The 18971-nt window shown below is 40.8% G+C and overlaps 1 protein-coding gene across 1 annotated transcript in view; it reads right to left on the bottom strand.

The window, feature by feature from the left end:
- Window positions 1-379: 379 nt before the first annotated feature.
- Window positions 380-18971, bottom strand: part of st18 (ST18 C2H2C-type zinc finger transcription factor) — an 83042-nt gene continuing 64450 nt past the window's right edge. The window contains exons 12-16 of the mRNA XM_041189771.1: window positions 17601-17822; window positions 14416-14507; window positions 12454-12557; window positions 11914-12057; window positions 380-520 (exon numbers count right to left, since the gene is read on the bottom strand). Coding sequence (XP_041045705.1) covers window positions 380-520; window positions 11914-12057; window positions 12454-12557; window positions 14416-14507; window positions 17601-17822 — 703 coding nt within the window. The remainder of the gene's footprint in view (window positions 521-11913; window positions 12058-12453; window positions 12558-14415; window positions 14508-17600; window positions 17823-18971) is intronic.

The following is an 18971-nucleotide window of genomic DNA, read 5'->3' as shown; positions in this document are numbered from 1 at the left end:
TTTAGGCGAACAAGTGTTCATATGCTATCACTGCATAATTTCAAGGCTGCTATTTTGTAATTAATATGACAGTTATACTACAGAAATTAGCCTTTAATTTGATTTCATGAGAGGCCTGTAACTCTGAAACATCATCACAGTGCATTAACAAAACAGCAGTGTTTTACTTTATTTCAATGTATATTATTTTGCTTTTGTTTATGGCACCTTCGAGTTGTGCCCACAAAGAAGGGATACTGTTTCATGTTGTGATGTGGCTGCAGTAAATATGTTTTTTGCATTTCCTAAGACAGGCCACTAATACATGTGCGACAAACACTTGAAGCTGAAGTGTACTGTCTATGAATAAAAAATGCCATTAGCATGGCATGGACAAGTTTCACACCTGGATACCCTTTACTGCTTGTTTTATGCTTTCCAGAAGGGCCTTGCTTTCAGGAGTGTAATTCCTCTCCAAACTGCTGTACATGTCAGTCAAAGTGTTCACATACAAATCAAAATTCTGTTCGCTGATTGGCTCCTAAGTGAAAAATTAACATTTAACACAATTAATATGCAATTCATATTGAAGGGCATCATGCACATATTTAAAAACTGTCAAGATTTCTTTAAAAATAGAAGGTAATGCTTGAATGGACATAGAAGTGTGGCACATTTGGGAAATGGTTTGATTCCTCTTTGCTCATATGTGGATGTCTAATCTAACCTGGGATAATGGAAACCCATTAAAGAAGATTACACATTACCCAACCACTATTTCTGCAGCACATAGAGTAAAAGTAATGCATTCTCCTTGCAGAAATGGCTTCCCTTTGTGGCCTGCCTTCCGTTCTTCTCTTAATTTCTGATGCATCTCTCCAGTAAACAGCACTGAGTTAATCCTCATAATGGGTACCAATCATAGGGATTTTTAAAAAATTGATTGAACCAAGGATTTTTCGTCTACCTGTTTTTGAGTGGCAAATATTCTGGGGAAAAATAGCTAGGGCCACTAATTGCACCAGGAAAACTCTTAACAAGAAACAAAGACCATTTGTGGTCAATGTTCCATCACGTTAATCCCTGAGTCGATGTGCAGCTCCAGGCACTACTGGACTTCCATTGACAGCTCACCAGCACCAGGGGTATTTGATCAAACTGAGTCTCATATAACTGTACCCACAGACTGTCAAACTGTATTTTCTGGATCCTCAGAGGTCCATAGAGAGACACCATAGGCTGAATTTTCCTCCCGTCGGCGGAGGGGGGGGGAGGTTGATGGGCGGGTGCATACAGACACGCTTCCGATTGGCGCCCTCGATCGGAGGCGCACCGCCATTTAAAGCCCACGCAGCGTGTCGTCCACCAGGAAGCGCTATGCGCTCCCTGTGTGGGCAGGGGGAATCCCAAAATCGAGAGTGCGCTCTTTTGCTCATGCACATGAAAGAGCACACTCATCTCCCTGAGGCTAAGTGTTGCCTCAGGGAAATCGGCTGTAAATGTGAAAAAGACAAAAATAGAAAAATAAAATTTCCCTTACATGTCCTGTCATGTGACAATGTCACATGATTTGGAACATGTCCATAATTTTCACAAAAACTTTATTTAAATTTTTTAAAGCTTACATGAAACCTCATCCCGCCTGTGGATGAGGTTTCCTGTCTTTTCTAGTTCCCGCCAGGGCTCCTGGTCTAGCCACCAACCTTAAGGTTGAATGGGCAGGTCCTTTAATTACTTATTTGACCTCAATTGGCCATTGACAGGTCGGTGGGCACGCAGCTGATTTTGCTGCGCTCCCGCCTTACTGAAAATTTAAATAGGGCGCAGTGATGTTGGGAGTCCCCTCTGATGTCACTGTGGGTTGGCAAGTGGGTCCCGCCCCCACTAGCCGGCTCATAAAATTCTGCCCTTTATGTAATTTCTCTCAGGTTTTGCCAATTTCCTGCCAAAGTTATGGAAGGATATCAGGAGAGCTCCAGGGACATTTTCTGTAATAGTTCTTTTTTTCCTTTGATTGGCTGACATTAGTTGGAATTTTCTTGGAGTTTTTCCACATTCTACTGCCATGACATCACCAGAAATTACACTTTAGTTGCAGCTCTGAGAAAGTTGCCAACCATTTTCTTCTGGAAGTTAATAGAGGGCTTCCCACGTCAGTATTAATATTTGCAGGGGACAATGAAAAAATGTAGAAGCCTCTGGCTTGTAAAATAGAGGTAAATAGATGTTGAGATTGTGGCCTTCAACAGATTTGAGGGAGCTACATTAATTGATGGTTACTCTTCCAATTTTAAAGATTGGAGGGAGGTTTGTACTGGAGCTCCTCAGGGGTCAGTGTTGGAACCCTTGCTCTTTCTGATATATGTTAATGACCTAGGTTGTGGTGTGCAGGGCATGATTTCAAAATTTGCAGATGATACGAAGGTTGGAAATGTTGCCAGCTATGATGGGGATAGCTTTGAACTTAAAAAGGACATAGGTATGTTGGTGGATTGGGCAGACAAGTGACAGATGAAGTTCAATGCAGAAAAGTGTGAGGTGATTCATTTTAGCAGGAAAGATTTGGTGAGACTATATAAAATAAAGGAAGAGCTTCTAAAGGAGGAACAGAGGGACCTCAGTCTATATGCAATTGATCATTGAAGATGGCAGGTCATGTTGAGAGAGCAGTTACTAAAGCATAGAGTATCTTAGGCTTTATTAATAGGGGCATTGAGTACAAGAGTAAGGAGATCATGTTAAACTTGTATAAGACACTATTTAGGCCTCATGTGGAGTACTGCTTCCAGTTCTAGGTGCCATACTTGAGGAAGGATGTGAAGGCATTTGAGACAGTACAGAGGAAGTTCACAAGAATGATTCCTGGGATGAAGAACTGTAGCTATGAGGATAGACTGGAGAGGTTGGGACTGTTTTCCTTGCAGAAAAGAAGGCTGAAAGGAGGCTTGATAGAGGTATTCAAGATCCTGAGGGGTATGGACAGCATAAATAGTGAGAAACTGTTCCCGCTCAAGAGGACATCAAGAACTGGAAGGCACAGATTCAAAATAATTGGCAAAAGGAGTAAATGTGATGTGAAGAACATTTTTTTCACTAAGAGGGTAGTTGGAGTCTGGAACAAACTTCTTGAAAAGGTGGTGGAGGCAAGTTCAATCGAGATATTCAAAAGGGAATTGGATTGCTACCTGAAAAGAGAGAATGTGCAAGGATACGGGGATAAAGCAGGGGAGTGGGACTAGGTGGAATGCTCTTTCAGAGAGCCAGTGCAGGCTCGATGGGCTGAATGGCCTCCTTCTGCACTGTAAAGATTCTCTGATACTGTGATACTGTAAAGAACGTGCTTACTAGCAGAGTGTGAAGATTTCCCTTAGATTCTAGCCGTAACAAGGTCATAAATCTGTCTTTACAAACACATTTGGGGCAGGGTTTTGCTGTCGGCGAGTTGGGGGTGGGGCCCACTCGCCAACACCAAAATGATGTGGGATGACTTTGGGGGAAACCCCCAGCATCATCCCGCCCCATTTAATTATTCAGGAAGGCGGGAGCGCAGCGAAATCAGCTGTCCGCCCGCCGACCTGTCAATGGCCAATCGAGGCCATTGACAGGATAATTAAGCCAATTAAAGGACCTGCCCGTACAACCTTAAGGCTGGTGGGCAGGCCAGGAGACCCCGCGGGCTTCTGAAAAAACATGAAATCTCATCCACTGGCTTCATGTCTGTTTTAAAAAACTTTAACAAACTTTATGTGATATTTATTAACATGTCCCATCTTGTGTGACATTGTCACATGAGGGGGACATTTTAATAATTCTTTTATTTTTCTATTTTTACACTTTCAAAAACTTTCAGTACTATCCCTGAGGCATGCGCGAAAGAACACGTTCTGACAGTTGGGGATTCCCTCCCCCCCGCACACCCTTCCCCCTCGCACAGGAAGCGCATAGCGCTTCCCGTCGGGCGGCCCGTTAAGGCCCGCCCACTTAAAATGGCGGTGGGGCCCGTTTCGGCGTCGGCGATCGGCTGCCCGCCGCTGAGCCGGTGGGGCCCGACCACCCATCAAGGGCAAAATTCTGCCCTTGGAATTTTGCTACACCTCGTCCACTAAATGACTTCCCATTTAATATTATAATGGGCACTGTTATGGTGTTGCTTGGACTTCAGGATGGCTCTGATAAAATGAAAAGCCACAACCTCACTGTGTTTTATTTCCCTTTTTATTCTACATGCTATTAGTATCAGTAATAAAAGGAAATAATAAAAATAGAACTGAAAGGTCATCAAACTGAAATGTTAATACTGTTTCACTCTTCATAGATGCTGACAGATCTGCTGAATATTTCCAGCATGTTCTGTTTTTATTGCAGATTTACAGCATCCACATTATTTTGTTCTGCAATAGAAAGCAGTGGTTGTTTTGGACCTGTCTGCCGCCTTTGACATGATTGACTACACCGGCCTCTTCTCCATCATTTAGCTGGTTGGGGCTGCAGTTGCCTTGATCTGTTCTTATTCATCTAGTCACAGCCAGAGAATCACCTGTAATGGCTTTGCTTCTTGTTCCTGCACTGTTATCTCTGGTGTCCCCCTCAGGATCTATCCTTGGTCCCCTCCTATTTCTCATCTACATGCTACCTCTCAGTGACATCATCTAAAACACAACATCAGAATCTACATGTATGCTACAGCACCCAGCTCAACCTCACCACTAACTATCTCAACCCCTCTGTTGTCTTTAAACTGCTGCTGCAGACTGCTTGTCTGACATTCAGTACTGGATGGGTAGAAATTTCCTTCAACTAAACACTGCAAAGACAGAGTGTCTTTGATCACTACTACAAATTCTGTTCCCAAGTTACTGACTCCATCCCTCTATCCAGCAACCATCTGAGGCTGAAGCAGATTGTTTGCAAGCTTGTTGTCATGTCTGATCCCAAGATGAGCTTCAGATCGCTTGAACACTACATCGCTAAGTCTGCTGATTTCACTCCTGTAACATCACCTGACTCCACCCTGCCCTGTAGTGCTGAAACTCTCAGACACGTCTCTGTTATTTCAAGTCCTGGTCACTTAACACCCCTGCACTCCTGGGCCGTCACTGGACCCTGGTTAAGCAAGATCTCAATTTTAAAATTCTTATCCTTGTTTTCAAATTCCTGCATGGCCTTACCCCCTCCTTATCTTTATAACCTTCCTCTGCCCTATAATTCTCCAAAGTATCTGCATCCAGTTCTGTTCTCTTATTTTATTAATTCTGGTCCCTGATTTTAGTCATTCCAGTATTGGCAGGCGTGCCTTCAGCTCAGTGCCCTAAGCTTTAGAATTACTTCCCCAAACCTCTCTGTCTTTTGGTCATCTAACCTAATAGCCCCTCATGTGGCTTTCTATCAAATTTTACTTATTAACACTCTTGTGATGTGCCCTGTGATATGCCTTAGTCCATTAAGGGCGCTATATAAATGCAAGTTATTGTTGTTCCATGTCTCCTATCTCTTTTCCTGACATTCATGAATAGTTAGCTACCTGGGACCATTGGCAGCAGGTTTTTTTTATACTACAATGAGTTGTGAGTGACACGAACACTGTACATTTGCTACCAATGATATACTATCAGTATAAAAACGCTTAAACCTCCTTAGTAACCACTTACTGTATCAATAGAAATTTTGTGAGCTTCCTAAACAAGCTATTTCTTTTTGTCAAGTATTAACTTGTTACGGGGAGGATACCTAGAACTCCTCTTCAGCTGCAAATGCCATTAGGAGAATCAAGGCAGCTCAGTCTAACCTATTATTTTTGAAGACCTGAATTGATCCTTGTTTCCTCAGCTAATTCCAAAGTGCAATCATGGCCCCAGTAAATAACCAAAAATGATTCAGGCCACTTCTGATTCAGATCAGCAACGAGTTTACTGAGTATGCTTGTAAAATGAGTCAATTCTTAACAAAGGTGTCAGAGACATGAGATAGAGGGCCTTGATTTGTCTCCTCCCCATGCTCAGGGGAATAATTCTGTGTGAATGGAGTGAGCAGAGGAAATAGAAGTTTAACTGGAATCAAACCAATAGCTTTAATAATGTGACAATCAATGATATGTATTCAGGTCTCAGACATCAGGAGGCTGATTTTAACTGTTGGGGCAGGATTTTGCCCTTGGTGGGGTTGCTCGGCAGGATGGGTGGGGGCGGCTGGGAAGCTGAGTGCTGCCTGTGCTGGCAGGGGGAGGAGGGAGAGCTGGGCCTAGCATGCAGTTCGCTCATGCGCGAGAAAGAGCGCTTCAATCTTCTTGAGGCACAGAGCTGCCTCAGGGAGATTGAGGCACTGTGTAGAAAAGAAACAAAGAGAATAAAAATTTTATAAAACATGCCCCCTCATGTGACTCTGTCACATGAGCTGGGGCATGTTTTTAATTCAAAAATAAAGCTTTTATTTAATGTTTACTTGTTTTAGGAAACCTCAACACGCTTGTTGGACGGGCAGGGTAAATTTGAATTTAATTGCTTTGTTAATGGCCTTAATAGGCCTTTTAATTATCAGCGGGCATGCAGTCGACTCTGGTGCGTGCCTGCTGAATGAAATATAACAAGACTGCGTGATGATGTCAGGACACACGCCCAACATCACTGCGCGTCATTTTACGCTCGGGCATGTTGGGCACATGCCCGCATACCAAGTGTAATATTCTGCCCCTGGTGCTGGTGAAAAACAGCTATTGGTGGACCAACTGTTTGTTATATACCCACCCTGATACTATTTTCCATTGAACATAGGAAAAGGATAGGTCATTCAGCTCCTTGAACTTACTGCACCATAGATCACATCTGATCGGTACCTCAACTCTAGTCACTTTTGCTCTATTTCCCTTGAAAAACTATCCATCTCAGTCTTACATAAAATTACACAGGGTATCCAGCACAGACATAGGCCATTTGGTCCAACCAGTCCATGTTGGCATTTATGCTCTACTTGAACCTCCTCCCATCCTTCCTCATCTAACTCATTTAGCATAACCCTCTATTCATTTCTCCCTCATATAGTTATCTAGCCTTTCCTTAAGTACATCTATATTATGTGCCTCAACCATGAGTTGTGGTAGTGAGTTCCATATTCTCACCATCTCTGGGTAAATTTTTTTTTCTGAATTCCCTATGTGAATACTTGGTGACTATCTTATATTGATAGCCTCTACTTTTTCCCTTCCCCACAACAGGAAACATTCTCTTTGTGCCTTCTCTATCAAAATCTTTTAATAATGTAAATGACCTCTATTAACTCATCCTTCAACGTTCTCTTTTCAAGAGAAAAGAAGCCTGTTCATCCTTCCCGAAAAGTATAATCACACATTTCTGGTGCCATCCTTGTAAATCTACTTTTCACTCTCTCCAGTGCCTCTATGTCCTGCCTATAATATAACGACCAGAACTGTACCAGTATTCCAAGGGTGCAATTTTATGGCACTATTGCAGCAGGGGCGGGGCTGTAAAATGCAGCGAGGCATTCAAAAATCCATTGACTTTGGCAGGACCGTAAAATCCCACCAGAGTAAAATTCCGCCCCAAGTGTGACCTATCCAAGGTTTGATACCAGTTCAGCATAACTTCTCTACATTTCAATTCTATCCCTTTAGTAATATACCCTAGTACTTGGTTTACGTTTGTTATGGCCTTATTAACCTGCATCACTAATTTTAGTGACTTATATATTTGTACTTCCAGATGCCTTTAACTTATTTAGATTTTTATTTTCCAGGTAACTTATGATATCCTTATTTTTCTTATCAAAATATATCTCTTAATTATCAGTGTTGAGATTTGTCAGTTATATGCCTATTTTGCAAGTTTATTAATGTCTCTTGTAATTTCTTGCAGTCCTCCTCAGTATTGATTATTCCCCACAATTTGGTATCATTGCAAATCTATAAATTGTGTTTTTGATTCCAAAGTCTAAAGCATTGATATAAACCGTGAACAGTGGTCTCAACTGTGGAACCTCACTTTCTACCTTCTGCCACCTCGAATATAGCTACTTTTCACCCGAACTCTCTGTTTTCTGTCTAGCAACTTGTACCCTGATTCCATATTCTCTAACCTTATTTGTTTATTGTGTGGCACCTTATTGGAAGCCTTTTGGAAATCTAGATCAATTGCATTCACTGCTTTACCCTTGTCTACTCTCTGTGTTACATTGTCAAAGAATTCAGTGACATTGGTCAAATGAGACTTTTCCTTTTGAAACCCATGCTGACCATTCATCATTATATTTTTGATTTCCAATTGTTTTTCTATTTTATCCTTCAGTAGGACTGTCAGGAAGCTATTAATGTATATAATATTTTGAAAAATATTTTTCTTTTAAAATAGAGGTTTAGTCTATGGGTATGTCTTAATTGGATTAAAGCCAGCTAGTCTGGGTGCTTTGATATGTACTAGTTTTGATATGTAAGAGAGATAGCGTGCATTTGCATTTTTTGAATAGAGCATTCAAGAAGTGGGGTGAAAATTGATGCCTTTCTAGCAGCTACCAAGCAATATATTTATATTACTAATAAAATTGGTATTATGAAAGGAGTTTCATTGTTAAAAGGTGAAGTTCAAAGAGGTTGTTGATAGAATGAGAATTAACATTCAGTGGAGCTGGTAGGTACAACTTCAGTAAGTTTTCAGGTGTGCAGGCAGAGGCAATGTAAGATCAAAACACAGCTGCAAGCCTCCAACTGGCTCCACAGTGAAAGAACCTCACCTTGAATTTGTAAGGTGAAAATGCTTTGCCCGGTGTTTGGTTAAGTCTATGGGTTGCTGTTGTCTTAATGGAGATTAGTTTGGGAATTTGTTGTAAGTTATGATATTAGTAATTTGTAGCCGTGTACATATATTTTAACCTGTGTAAATTAATAAAATGTTTCATTTAGTTTAATGTAAAACCTCGAGAACTAGTGGTCTGATCCCCAAGTTTAGAGTCGCATCTCAAACATAATACTTAAAATTATTGGTTATGATAGTTGTTTAGAGTTTCCCTCTGGGATTTTAAAAATAACTCCGCTTTACCAACTGCATCAATCATAAAAAGGGCTTCCATTATTTTTTGTATCACCAAAGCGAGACTGACTGGTCAATAGTTCCCTGGACAAGTTCCATCTCCCTTCATTAATATAGGTAACATGTTAGCTATCCCACAGTCTTCTGGCATTATATCTTTATCAATAAGGAAATATTGAATATATATAATAGTGCCTCTGCTACCCCTTCTCTAGCTTCTTTTAAAATGTGCTTGAAAAATATGGATGGCTAATGCATTATCATCTACTGCCTAAAGTTAAAATTAGTCCTTGTGTCACCTCAAATTAACATCAGTGTTTTATAAAATTATCAATGAGGAGCACACATTTAACAGAGTTTGCAAGTATTAATTCAATAAAATACTAAGACAACACCAATCACTGTTCACTAGGTTTGTATTAGTCCTTTGAAAGTCATTGTTAGTTATTTTAATTTTTTCACTCCACCTTGAGTTGGTCCTGCATTTCAAATTACCAGTTAGTTGAACTGTTGAGATAGACAATAAAACATGATGCAGCCATTCTTCTGTTGATTGTGTTCTGACTATTTTACATTACACCAAATAAATAATATTTCAATCCTGTATGCACCATAGGCCTGTCAATTTTTCATTTGGCTGATTACAAGGCATATTACTTCTAGTGTTATAGTTTTGTATATATAACATAACCCCAGAGGAAATGGGTTCACCACTCATTTTACATGATGTAACTTTATTCTTACTTGACCTTAAATCCCCTAACATGTTCATTACCTGAGCTTCCTGTGGTTTATGGAAAACCCCATCCCCCTAAACTGGAGATCTACAATCTCTGTGCCTCTTAAGATTTTGAGGTGGAGAGGATAGACTAACATTCTGCCTTCAGATGATTTTAGTAAAAATATCAGCATGAGTACAAAGTGATACTCCCTTCCCATTGGCACTGAAATTATCATCAGAAGGAATTCTAACCATCACACGTGAAAATGGCTGATTGCCATAGTGTCCTCGTTCTCCGTTCCTTTGTTGATCTGAATGTGGCTTTGCATTCTCAGTTTCAAACACAGTGAAGGTCCTGAACTTGCCTATATAATGAATTGGAGGCACAGTTTTCACAACACCTTCCCCCATTCCTAAAACACTGTCACAGAGTTCCAAGCAACCACCTCAAAAACATTATTGGTAGAGGCCTGGATGCAGGAGTCCTGGCCACTGCTTTAATAGGGTGAGGCACAGAGAAACTTAAAAGGAGGGGAAAATATTATTTAAAAAACATAGAAACATAGGCTTGGATTTTTGCAATGATGGAGAGCTTCTCCGTTATTGTGAAAATGGTGGAGCGGCTGAAACCTGGAAGTCCCACACCCAAACTTACCACTTTCACAGGGGTGGGAATGGGCTCAGGTCAGAATTTGCACATGCACATTTCACAGAGGTAACTGCCCATAAAAAGCAACAGCTGCCTCCAGTCATGTCTGATTTTTCTTAGCTGGGAATGGGAAATGCGATGTATGCAGATTGGACCCAGGAGGAGCAGTTCTAAACTTGAGTCCTTTGCAGAGATGGGGTATTCTTTTGGAGAGGTTGGCTTCCCCTTTGGATGTGGTCCCGGGACACCTTTGAGAGAGGTAAGATGCCCTTTGAGAGAGGTAAGGTGCCCTTTGGGACATGAATGCGCATAAAAAGTGCATAAACTCATTGGAACTGTCAAGAGAGCTAGCAAGAGGAACTGTCAAACATGTCAAAAGAAACTGTCAAAACTGGCAAAAAGGAACTGTCATAAGCAACTGTCAAAAGTGTCTGTTAAGCTGGCATGGCATTTAAAACTTCGACCCTTTAAATCTTTGAAAAAAAAGCCTGGAGTGTTTTAAAAAATCAGTGCTTGTTCTTTCACTTTGTCTGACATAAGCCTGAGGTCTACAATTACTGGATTAGAGCTACATGACTGATTTCACATCCTTCCATTGTCACAGTAGGGTGCTTTCTATTTCAGTTTGGTTGACAGAGCATTTTTTTTAAATATATAGTGATAGACACTTAGAACTTTATCTTATTTCATCTCTTCATGTGTACTGAGGTCTGCCCATGGTGGATACTATGTGAGATGGCATGGTAGGTGTAAGGGAAAAGGGCGGAGGGTCGGGGATGTGGGCTGTCATGAGTTGGCGCTAAGCTGGCTTTGGGGCTTTACAGGCCCATGGGGGTGTTGAGGGGCATAGGTGAACAAGGAGGGTATAATAGGCCTTGGGGGATGGTACAGGCTATGAGGTGGCACAGGGTGGCATGGATGGGGCATGGGGAGTGTGTGGGGGGCAAGGGGATGTGGAGGGATGGGGGCTGGAGGGATGCTTTTTGTTTTATTGGGTTTTTTTTTAAATCCTTAACAAATTGTGGTGCACTGAGGCAGGCCTTCTGCCCAACTCACCTCTGCACCCAGCAGCCTCTGCACTCATTCTGGGCTTGCTCAGCCAGACTCCCTAGAGCGCCCCACCACCCCGGAACAAAAATCCCAACTTCTGGGGCACTTTCTCCCGGGTCAGGTTTGCAGAGCCGGGTAATGTCCTCTGTGCTCTCAATCCAGGAGTAAAAATCCAGGCTATAATATCTAATTGCTGTTTAATTCTATTTTACTAACAGTAGTCAATAATTAACATGTCTGTGGCAGAAGCATATATAGAAAGAGTCTATTATTTATTTTAGTTTGCTTTTATTTTATTTTTTAACTTTACAGGGAAAAAAATAAGCCACAGATATATACTTTAAGAAGTCTGAAATGTCGCAATGACATCACAAAGCATATCAGTTAAAAAATTGATTTAAGGGGTCATACGTATTCACATTTTCATAGTCATTATGCTGTTCAAAAATGTTTTAGTTTCAGTTACTTATTTGATATCTTACCATTTGTGGGAGTTGGATGTCAGCGAGGCTGTTAATAAGGGCCTGACTCAGACCAGCTAATTCCTTTAACAAACTCTCATTGTGCTGCTCAATTAGTTTATTCTCCTCCTCAATTGTTTTCAAATTGCTCTCCATGGAAGTAATCTAAAAATTTAGAAATAATTTTTCTTTAATTACATAATGGGCGTTTTACAAATTTCACAGAAATACAGCTTTGATTTATGACTGACAATGTAGTACTAAGATGCTTGCAGGTATTAATCTACAGAGTTAGGCTGTATGTCAAGTTAAGTTTATTGATGTGGCTATCAGCTAAATCATAAAGATGTATTTATTCAACACTTTTGAACAATAAATGGGGAAATAGATTCAAACATTTAAAGAAGGGAACCAAGTTTATAGCATTGTTTTGGGTAAAGAATAAAAAGTAATCTTGTGTAGCAACTCCATTTCTTCATAGAAACCATTTCTACATGTCTGCTAAAAATGCATTAAATGGTTTCTGGTGTTTTGTTCAGCTCCAGTACTGGTTAACGTTACCTGGGTCTGAAGTTTTATCATATCTGCTTCCATTTTTAAGTTTGATTCATTCAGCTCCTTAATCTCGTCATCCAAATGATTGATCTCCTCATTGTTTTCAGCTCCTATAGGAAATAAAGGCATGACATATATTGATATGGAACATACCCATAGATGGCGCACACAGTCAATTGAAAGGATATGTTATCTGGAGATCACTTGTTAAGTTTAGTTTAGGTACTAGACTGTATGTTCAGTACTGATTTCACTGATGTGTGTAAGTGGGGGAGGTCACTTAATCTGCATTTGGTTTTCCCCCCACAAAACAGAGGAATGTTTGTTCTCTGCCAGGACTAGAAGGAGGGCCCAATTTCCCTTTACCAACCCCAAAAAACCTCAAAGAATTCCATTTGTAAGGAGCCGAAAAGCTAATCAAAGTTATGTATTTCCTTCAGTGTCCAGATTGAAATAAGGATTTGGGTTCCCAAGTACTCCCTGTCACCACTGTTTACCAATTCCTAGTCATTGTGAGATACAGCAAGTCCTGGCATTGGACTGTCCACTCGACTGTGCCACTGACCTTTTGTTGAGGTGGGCCATTTCTGACAGATGGGTGGTTCTAAAATCTCCCTATTGGATTTTGATTGCATTTTTAAACTCCTCTGCTTCTATATCTCTCTTTACTCCTTGAACGCACCTCATTGATCAACCTTTAAATCACCCTCCTTCTATCTCTCTCTTTGACTCTGCATGAATTGTTAACTGCTCCTGTCGAGTGCCTTGGGGGATTTTTCTACTTTTTAAAGCACATCCGAGGAAGTCTCGTTGTTCAATTGGTAGTGTCCCTGCCTCTGGGTCTGAAGCTTGGGATTTGAGTCCCATCCTTGATGGCCAAGGAAGGTGCATTAATTACATAGCCAAACCACCTGCAAATCCTTCCAAGATATGCCAACGGCAGGTATTATAAGTGGGAGAGAATGCTGGTCAGTCATGTGATGGAAAGAACATTGGAGTCTCTACCATTATTACCCATACTACAACATGCACGTAAAAGTGCATGTTACCACAACAACTTAGACTCCCTGAGTGAATTGTAGAACATCACAACCACCACCATGGGTACTCATTTTTTAAAATATTCTTTCAAGGATGTCGCTGGCTAGGTCAGTATTTATTGCCCATCCCTAATTTCCCTGGAGAAGGTGGTGCTGATTTCTCTTCTTGAACTTCTGCAATCCATTGTGCTATTGATATGGGAGGGAAAACAGAGGAGGAGATGGATACAGCATATAGGATCCAGAGAATTAAGAACTGGAGTAAGAGTTGTACCTATGAGATCACTAAAAAATGCCAGGAATTTCAATAATGATTTTTTAAAATTCTTTCATGGGATGTGGGTGTCACTAGCAAAGCCAGCATTTGTTGCCCATTCCTAATCACCCTTTAACTGAATGGCTTGCTAGGCCATTTCAGAGTGCAAGTAAGAGTCAACCACAATGGTATGGGTCTGGAGTCACATGTTGGCCAGACCAGGTAAGGGTGGCAGATTTCCTTCCCTAAAGGACATTAGGAAATCAGATAGATTTTCATGACAATCGGTGACAGTTTCATGGTCACCATTATGACTAGCTTTCAATTCCAGATTTATTAATTGAATTTAAATTCCATAGTGGGATTTGAACGCATGTCTTCAGAGCATTAGCTTGGATTTCTAGATTAAAAGTCTAGTGATGTTACCACTACACCACCATCTTCCCCTAAAAGCTCAAAATTATATTATAAAAAAAACAAGTATGAAGTTCTGGCATTGAAAGATAGAGATAATTTATTTAGAATGCTGTGAAAAAGCAGAGGGCTAGATAGGAATGGGACATAAGTTATGTACCTGAGATGATGCAGTGCTTCTTCTTAACTGAAACAAACTAATTTACTTGGATGTTTTATGTCTTTTGATCATGTTTTAGAATTAATACTTGTTCTTACCGCTACTTGCCCTGAGCTTGATGGTCATCAATTCATCCCCTGACAGTTTGCCTTTCTTCAGTGCTAGGGAAGCTCGGGGACAACCTGACAAACTGGAAGCAAAAAAACATGATGACAGAAATAATTTTCTGTTCATTTTAAAGAAAGGAATTTAGTTAAGAGCAACTACTTAAGAAGTTGTACAAATGTATGTTGAAACGCTGAGTACTGTGGTGCAGATACATAAGTACCTTTGAATCAGGCAATAGTTTCAATTAAGGGACACATGCCTTTCATCTGTGGATGTCAATGATCTCAACCACAAATCAATTTAGAGTCACTTAAACATTTGCAAAAACAAAAGTGATTGGTTGATGCATCACTGCTGTTTTGAGAGATGCATTAAACCATTTACTTCAAAAAAATGAACAGAAGAATATTATAGAAATACATTAAAGAGTCATCTGCTACTATTAACAGCTCTAATTTCCAGTCTTTAAACCTAGGATGATGAAAAATGAAATAAGGATACTTGTGAACTATATATAACCAAATTAGACAGTTTTAAAATTGGATAATGTTATCCAGTCCATGACCTGACTTCATACATAATTAGTACTTCACTTTTTTTCTCTCTTCATTCATGGGATGTGAACATCATAGCAAGACCAGCATTTGTTACCCATCCCTAATTGCCCTTGAGAACGTGGGGGTGAGTTGCCTTCTTGAACCACTGCAGTCTGTGTGGGGAAGATGTATCAGGCTGGGTATGGGACATTGCCTGAGGAACTCCTGCAGTGATGTCCTGTGGTTAAAATGATTGAGCTCAACAAGCACAATCATCTCCCTTTGTGCTAGGTATGGCTTCGGTCAGTGGAGTCTTGTTCACTTCAGTTGACTTCAATTTTACTAGAGCTCCTTGATGCCACACTTGGTCAAATGCTGCCTTGATATCAAGGGAGGTCACTTACACCTCACCTCTTGAATTCCATTCTTTTGCCCATGTTTGGTTCAAGGCTGTAAATGAGGTCTGGAGCTATGTGATCCTGGCAGAACCAAAACTGAGCATCGACGAGCAGGTTATTGATAACCCTTTCCATTAGTTTATTGATGACAGAAAGTATTTTGATGAGGCAGTAATTGGTTGGATTGGATTTGTCCTTTTTTTGTGGATAGAACATACCTGCACAATTTTCCACTTTGTTGGATAGATGTTCATTTGTTCATATCTTCACACACACTCTTCTTCCTTTGTGGAATAGTGGTGAGGTGTTGGAAGAATTAGTAGGCTGATGTGAACTACGTCATGAACACTGCTTCCGTGATCGACAAGTCTTCGGGTAGGATTTGAACCCTAAGCTCCTGGTTTCGAGGTAGGGTAGCTACTGAGTTACAAGAACTCCTTATAGACTAAGGGTTAATGTTGTACCTGTACTGGAACAGTTTGGCTAGTGGCACAACTAGCCCTGGAGCACAAATCTTCATCACTTACAGCCCAGATGTTGTTGGGTCGATAGCCTTTTCTGTAAACCAGTACGCTCAGCTAGTTCTTGATATCAGTGGAGCTAATCAGATTGGCTGAAGACTGGCATCTGTGATGGTGGGGACCTCAAAAAGGAAGCTGAGATGGATCATCCACTTGGCATCTCTGGCTGAAGATAGTTGCAGACACTTTATCTTTGTTTTTTCCATTGATGTACTGGGCTGTGCCATCATTGAGGATGAGGAGGTCATGTTGGTTATTTAATTGTCTAACACCATTCACAACTAGATATAGTAGGACTGCAGAGCTTTGAGTTGATCTTTTGGAAGTGTGATCGCTTCGGTCTGTCTATCTCATGCTGCTCCTGTTTTAGTATGCATGTTGTCCTATGTTACAGCTTCATCAGGGTGGCACCTTATTTTTGATGTATGCCTGGTGCTGCTCCTGGCATGCTCCACATTTCTCATTGAACTAGGTTTAGTCCCTTGGTTTGATGATAATGGTGGAGTGAGGAAATTACAGGTCATGAGATCACAGATTGTGGTTGAAAACAATACTACTGCGGCTGATAACCCACAGCACAACTTATGGATACCCAGTTTCGATAGGTCTGTTCAGAACCTATTTCATTTAACACAGTGGTAGTGCCACACAATATGATGGAAGGTATCCTCACTGTGAAGATGAGCCGTTGTCTAAACAAAGGCTGTGCAGTAATCACTCCTAACAAATACAGTCCTGGATAAATACATTTGTGACAGGTAGACTGGTAAGAGTGAGGTCAAGTAGATTTTCCCTCATATTGGCTCTCACACCATCTACCACATGTCTAGTCTTGCAGTTAAGTTCTTCAGAGGTTGGCCAGCTCACTCAGTAGTGGTGCTACGGGCCACTCTTGGTGATGGACATTGAAGTCCCCCATCGAGAGCAAATTCTGTCCTCTTGCTACCCTCAGTGCTTCTTCCAAGTAATGTTCAACATGGAGGGGTACTGATTCATCAGCTAGGTTGTAATCAGCAGAAGGTTTCCTTGTCCAATGGATGACATGAGTCTTCATGGGGTCTGGAGTCAATGTTGAGGACTCACAGGGCTACTCCCTCCTGACTGTATACCACTGTGCCGCCAATTAATTATCCTTCTGATTATAACATTTTCTCTACTTGTGATGGGGTATAGTTTACAACCAGTAACTATCACAAATATAACATATCCTTTTGCATTCAACCTGAACAGCTTCGTAAATAGTTGAGCATTCATGTTCAATTCATTAGAAAAGGGGTTACATCTGCCAGCAAACGCATTTGAAGTTACCGGGTTAATGCATGGTTTCAGAAAGTGCCCAGAGGTATTTAGCATGTTAAGTGCTCGCAGGGAAACAGCACCAGTCTGAAAATATACCCTGTCTCAGATCACAACACTGCTTGCCTCTTGTTATCTCGCTCATTATAACATCTTTTAATCTGCTTCGTATTCTGACTCACCTCTTAAATGTGAAGCAAACATAATGCATTTCTAAACAATTTTGATGTGGTCATATGTTACAATATTTTGAATAAAAAGCATCTTTTAAAAGTTAATGCAAATGGATGAAATTAATTTGCATTGAAGTATGAAGTATAATGCAGGACAAGTCCTCTAGTCTGAATCCACTCATTTCAAATATGGCTACAAAGGAGGGGCATTTTTACTACAGGCATAATAAGAAGAATGCTTCCATACTAACCTTCTGTGAGTGACAAAACTGCCATTAATGTGACCAGATCCATCACAGCCTGGTGTAGGGCAGGTTGTACCTTCAGCTTTGCCAGATTTCCATGGGAATTGGGATCCATTCAGAGAAGCCTCCTTTTGTCTCTTTGCAGCTAAAGGGCAACCTGATGCACTGCGATGTGATGAGTACTTGCCAGATATGTGACCCTGCCCATCACAACCTATCACTGGGCACCTTAGAAAGACAGCAACAATGCGCTGTAAACCACCTTATCTAGGGACCATGGTATCAGGTCACATGCAGAAAAAAGTGTTATTATACAATCATTGAATCACAGAATGGTTACAGCACAAAAGGAGTCTATTCAACTTGTCATATCCACTCTGCAAGAGCAACATGCAATTAGTCCCAATTCCCAACCCCATCACCATCACCCTGCAAATTGTATCTCTTTGGATGCTGATCCAGTTTCCTTTAGGAAGCCACAATCTGCTTCCATCACACTCTCAGCCAGTGCATTCCAGATCCTAACTAGCCTCCACACAAAAAAGATTTTCTTTACCTCGCCATTGATTCTTTGGCCATCCACCTTACATCATTGTCCTTTGGTTCCTGATCCTTCCAACAATTCTCTCTCTCCATTTTGTGTAGACCCCTCATGATTTTGAAATCTCTAAGAAGGACTACTCGAATTTCTCCCATCTATCCAGTGTAAGTAAAGTGCCACTTCCTTGGAATTATTCTTGTAAATCTTTTTTGCACCCTTTCGAAAATAAACATCCTTTCTAAAGTATAGTGCCCAGAATTGTGCTGAATACTCCAGTCAAGGCATAACAATCTCATCATAACTTCCTTCCTTTTGTACTCTATGCCACTACTTATAAAGCCTAGGATCTCATTTGCCTTTTTAACCACTTTCTCAACCTGCCCTGCCTCCTTCAACAATCTGTGTACAGTTTATCTCTTGTTTCCTATTCTCACTTCAGAACTGCACCTTTTATTCTTTATTGCCTCTTCCAGTTCTTCCTATCAAAATGTATCACATCACATTTCTCGGCACTAAATTTAATCTGCCATGTATCCACCTACTAACTTCCTCCAGTCTGAAAGAACAACTGTTCACCACTACTCTCTGCTTCCTGTCAAACAGCCAACCTCATATTCATGCTGACATTGCCCCTTTTATCTCATGGGCTTTAACTTTACTGACAGAGCTTTTATTCATTCTTTGCAGATCAGCTCAGCTATCTGTTTGGCAGTTTGAAGGCTGCCTCCAAAAACACAAATGGATTCTGTAGTGCAGAATTTGTTTATTCAGCTGTCCCCTGGAATGTGAGTTTGATGGCTTTGACAGGTTTGCAAGCTTCTGAAAAGAATTATGTT

The sequence above is a fragment of the Carcharodon carcharias genome, chromosome 6 (genome assembly GCF_017639515.1).
Source record: "Carcharodon carcharias isolate sCarCar2 chromosome 6, sCarCar2.pri, whole genome shotgun sequence".
Classification (NCBI taxonomy): Eukaryota; Metazoa; Chordata; class Chondrichthyes; order Lamniformes; family Lamnidae; genus Carcharodon; species Carcharodon carcharias.
This window is presented reverse-complemented; position numbering and strand designations above follow the sequence as displayed.